Source organism: Chrysochloris asiatica, unplaced genomic scaffold (genome assembly GCF_000296735.1).
Source record: "Chrysochloris asiatica unplaced genomic scaffold, ChrAsi1.0 scaffold00292, whole genome shotgun sequence".
Lineage (NCBI taxonomy): Eukaryota > Metazoa > Chordata > Mammalia > Afrosoricida > Chrysochloridae > Chrysochloris > Chrysochloris asiatica.
In genome coordinates, this window is record NW_006408810.1 from 2,808,603 (window position 1) to 2,814,045 (window position 5,443).

The 5,443-nt window shown below is 39.5% G+C and overlaps 1 protein-coding gene across 1 annotated transcript in view; it reads left to right on the forward strand.

The window, feature by feature from the left end:
• CLNK (cytokine-dependent hematopoietic cell linker) overlaps positions 1-5,443 on the forward strand; it is a 205,863-nt gene that overhangs the window by 183,590 nt on the left and 16,830 nt on the right. Inside the window, exon 7 of the mRNA XM_006874670.1 lies at positions 4,827-4,904. Within this exon, the coding sequence (XP_006874732.1) occupies positions 4,827-4,904 (78 nt within the window). The remainder of the gene's footprint in view (positions 1-4,826; positions 4,905-5,443) is intronic.

The window sequence follows — 5,443 nt, forward strand, 5'->3', positions numbered from 1 at the left end:
CTTTGCCACTTCTTTCAATGCACTTTGGACTTCCTCTCTGAGTATCATTGGCTCTTGTTCATATGGTATCTCTTGAAATGGTTGAACATTAACCATTTCTTTTTGGTACAATGACTCTGTATATTCCTTCCATCTTTTCTTGATGCATTCTGTATCATTCAATAATTTGCCCAGTTGTTATTGTTAGGTGCCCTTAAGTCAATTCCAGCTCATAGTGACCCTATGCACACATAACGAAGCAATGCCCTGTGGCATCTTAACAATCTTTAAGCATGAGTCCATTGCTGCCACCACTGCCTCAGTCCATCTCATTGGGGATCTTCCTGTTTTTCACTGACCTGTCACCTTACATAGCATGATGTCCTTCTCCAGGGACTGGTCCCTCCTGAAAATATGTGATATATACAAGATGAAGTCTGATCATCGTGTCCACCCAAGGAGCCTTCTGATTTTTTTGTATTTCTCCCAACACAGATTTGTTTGCTCATCTAGCAGTCCATGGTACTTTTAATATTCTTTTGTAACACCATAACTCAAATGCATCCATCTTCTACAGTCTTTTTTTGTCATTGCCCAAAGTTTCACATTCATATGAGGCTGTTGAAAATACCATGGCTTGGGTCAGGTGCACCTTAGTCCTCAAACTGATATCTTTGTTCTTGAATACTTTAAAGAGGTCTTGTGCAGCAGATTTGCCTAGTGCAATAAGTCATTTGACTTCTTGACTGCTGCTTCCTTGAGTATTGATGGTTGGTCAGAGCAAAATGAAGTCTTTGGCAACTTTAATCTTGTCTCCATTTATATGGCTGTTACATTGAGGTGGTTGCATTAAATGAAATGAAACAAAATGTATATGAATTGTCCTGGTACAGCCCTGTGTGTTAATGCATAGGACTGCAAAGTCAGTTTGAGCCAAAGGATCGCCGGTTGAAATTCATCAGCCGCTCCTCAGTAACCCTATACAGAGTGGCTATGGGTCGGAACCGACTTGACAGCACTTAACAACAGCAATTTAAAACAAATTAACTGCTTGTAAACCTTCCCCTAATTCACAATAAATTTAAAGTAAATAAAATATCAGCCAAACACTCAAGTATGAATAACACATGTTTGTCTATCATTCTTTCAAGTTAAAAAATTGATGTTCCAGTTTTTAATTTAAAAAAAAACAACAAAAAACTTTAAAATAAAAGAGCAATGGTGTTTCTTGGGTTTTGATCAAGTTTATCATGTTTAAGCTACTGAACAGGATCCATTCTGGCCAGAGAAGAGTGAACAGTGTGGGATGTGATGAAACTAAAATCAGGTTGTTCAAGCCTTTATCGATTTCCTGTTAAGTCTAAAAAGATTTCCTCTTAAGTCTAAAAGATTTTCACCAGGAATTGTAGCAACATCACAATTAAATTTTTTAATGCTTGTTCTATTGAAAGGGAGTGGGAGGTATAGGAACCGAGGAAAGAGAACAGTACAGGGATGGCTACAGCCATCAGACTAAGAAGAGATGAAAATGTGGACCAAGATGATCACCATGGGGAAGAGAAAATGTGAATGGGTTCAAGCTGCATGTTGGAAGAAGACATGCTGAGACATTAATTAAGTCACATTTTAATGTGAATTGATTTTTTCCCCCCAGTTAATAAGGGAAGCCTGCAGTCCTTTTCTCCTCAGCGATGCCAGTCCCCAGTCAGCGGGAGAAAGCCTTTCCCTCCATGGTCTGAGGACAAGGTAAAACACACTCTTCTCCACCAAGTCTTTCTTGATATACTTAGCATCAGAATAGAGCTTATTGAATAGTGCCTAAAATGAAAGCATGGTGATTGGATTTTGTTTTTTTTTTTCCTGGCAACATTGTATTTGGGTATTACCCAATATGATCTGCTCTTTCACCAGACTCTTCAACTTGCATATCAAATTCTTATTTTTCTTTAATTAAACCCAAAAAGAGGGAGAGAGAGGGAGATATAAGCATGTGTTTTATATTTACTGACTGTAATAGAAATTACATATTTGCAATGTTTTTTGATAAATTATAGATATACTGTATATTCTTTTTCTTTGACCAATGCAACAATCATGTATGCAGTACCATAATGTATCAGAAAATACTCTAGGGGTTATGATCCCTGTTTCTGGGTCAGGTGGAGGAGGGATTTAAGGATGCAGGAGATACAAGCAATTAAGAGTTGTGTTTTTGTTTGGCCTTCATCTTTTTCCTAGTCTCTTTCTAAAACATGCTCAATCCTACTATCCATTCTTCTCAAACCATTTGCGGCCTACATGGGGCCAGAGACTGGGGAGGGTAAGACTTTTCTTTATAGTTTCTAAGCTCTTATCTCCATCACCTATAATGCTGTTGTTGTTATTAAGTGCCGTGGAGTTTGTTCAACTCAATGCCACCCAGTATAATGTTTCTGAGGAGCAACTGGTGGGTTTGAACCACTGACCTTTCAGTTCAAACTGATCTTGCAGTCCAGTGCATTATCCTGCAGCACCACACCAGGATTCTATCACCTATAATACTACCTATTAAAGTATTTCACTGGAGTCGTGATGTGGCACTGTAGGATAGACACTGGACTGAAAGGTCAGTGGTTCAAGCACACCAGCCACTCCTTGGAAACCCTATACAGAGTCTCTATGAGTTGGAACCAACTTGATGGCACTTAACAACAACAATAAAGTCTATCACAAAAAGTATTGAAGGATCTCTGGTAGCATAGTGGGTTATGAGCTGGGCTGCTAACCACAAGGTCAGTAGTTCGAATCTACCAGTTGCTCCATGGGAGATAGATGAGCCTTTTTGCTCATGTAAAGATTTATAGCCTCAGAAATTCTATACAGGGTCACTATGAGTCAGAACCAACTCAATAGCACACAACGACCACCATAAAGTTTTGAAGGATATTCTTATTCTGTGTCCGGCCATCTTTAACATTGTTCAATGCCCTGCTGTATGGGTCATTAATTTTTAAGCAGAAACACAGTGTATACAATGTTGTTGTTTTTGTTAAGTACCAGCAAGTCAACTGCAACTCATAGTGACCCTGTATAAGGCTTACAAGGAACAGCTTGTGGGTTTGAACAGACAACCTTGTTCGCAGTCTACTGCTGATCCTGCAGTGCCACACCAGGAGTCCTACAGTATCTTTTGTTTTACATTTATATTTATATTCATTTGAACCTCAATCTGAAAGGAGTCCCATACCTTTAAATTATGCTTTGGGAATTATTATTCCATACTTCTTTTAATGGATTCCTATTGTGGCCCTGTGGGTTAATGTGCTGGACTGTGAAGTCAGTTAAATTATAAGGTCAGGGGCTCAAGCTCACCAGCTGCTCCTCGGAAACCATATACAGAGTCATTATGAGTTGGAACAGACTCAACAGCACTTCACAACAACAACTTCTTTTAATGGGGTCCTGCTGTGGTGCTGTGGGATTAAGCACTGGGCCACAAGGTCAGTTTGAACCACAAGGTCAGCAGTTCAAATTCACCAGCAACTCCTTGGAAACCCTATATGGGGTTGCTATGAGTCAGAACAGACTCGACAGCACTTAACAGCAACAACTTGTTTTAATGTCCCTTCTTATATACCTGGTCCCTTTTCTCTCTTCCATCTTCTTCAGAAGTACTGGGGCCCCTGGGTCTGAATTAGAAGTCTATTCAAAATCAGGTTCCCTTTTAGAACCTGAGACCGGCTTGGACAGAGCAGGATGTCTCTGATTTTAGCTATCTTAATATAGCTTTATGATTTGTGTCATATTTATGTAATATCAATAATATTTTGTTGTCATTATTGTTACATGCCCTCGAGATGGTTCTAACTCATAGTGACAATGCATAGGGTTTCCGAGGAGAAGTTGGTGGGTTCGAACCACCAACCTTGAAGTTAACAGTCCAGTGTTTATCCTACAGCACCACACCAGGACCCCTATTGACTTAATATGCTGTATATTGATTCTTTTTACTTAGATGAATTAAAATAGAAACTTTTTATTACTAATATAAATTTAAAATCCAGTGTTACATTCTATAGATAGAAAGTAACTTTAAAGTTAATTGCAGTGAAAGCACAGAAAGTTATTCTTTTAGTAGTAGAATCCTGTTGCATCCCTGAGACTCTCGGCATAGGAACCGCTCTTCTTCCATTAAAAGCAGAGATTAGAAATCTCTGAGAGATGCAGGGACATGTGAGCACTCTGTGGAGTTATGCAGACTGGCTGGAGAATTGAAAGGCAGATGAAGGTCTCTCAGGTGATTTGGAATTATTCGGCGCTCTGTTGGAGCACCATCTAAATGCATCAACCATCTTTTATGCTCCCACCAGAGAAGCACAGCCCTCTAAGAGTTTTTCCTGGTGACATGCAAGGCTTTGGCTCACTTAACTTTGGACATGTCACAGGAAAACCCAGCAATGGATATCATGATTGATAAAATCACTGAACATGAGAGAAGCCCTCAGTGAGATAGACTGACACAAGAGTCGAAACAATGAACTCAAACATACTGACGTTCATGAAGATATCGTACAGTTGGGCAGCATTTTGTTCTGTTTTACTTAAAGTCACTATGAGTTGGAACAGACTCAACAGCAAGTAACAACAGTAAGAACTACTTCTGTTTCCATCTTCTCCAAGCATCGATGGGCTTTTCCAGGTTCAGAAACGGGATTTGGCATACTGCATATTTGCTATAAACTCAATTGTAATTGGATTGGTGAAATATAAGTAAATGTTGAATGCATGAATGGATGAATGAATGGATGGATGGATTAATTAGAACTTCCTTTTGATCTAAAATGTTTATTATTGAACCTGGATTGCAGGGTGTCCAGCACCATGATTGGTACATTGGAGAATACAGTCGCCAGGCAGTAGAAGAGGCACTAATGAAGGAGAACAAGGTAACCCCCTCTCTGGGCCCATAGTCCTTCTTTCTGTTGTCCTCTTTGAGTTTTCATCCCATAGGTCACAAGATGCCATAAGTTGTGTGCTTTAATTCAGTGGTTTGTATGTCACTCTGTATTTCTCATAAAGGAAGCCTGTCATTTAAAAAGAAATTTAATAGGAGAGTTTCAGACTTGAGGCTTGGTTGTAGCACTTACCACTGTATTATTATACTAAATATCTTTACATACAAACACCAAACCACTCAATGCCATCAAATCAACTCTAACTCTTGATGACACCATGTATTACAGAGTAGAACTGCTCCATAGGGTTTTCTTGGCACAATGCTACTAGGTGGATTTGAGCCAACACTCTTCTGGCTAGTGTTGTTGTTAATTGATGCTGCCTCTTTGCCAATCCATTTTGCTGGGGGTCTTCCTCTTTTTCTCTGACCCTCCACCCTACCAAACATGATATCCTTCTCCAGATACTGGTTCCTCCTGACAATATGTCCAAAGTATGAGAGACAAGTTTGGCCATCCTGGCCTTCAAG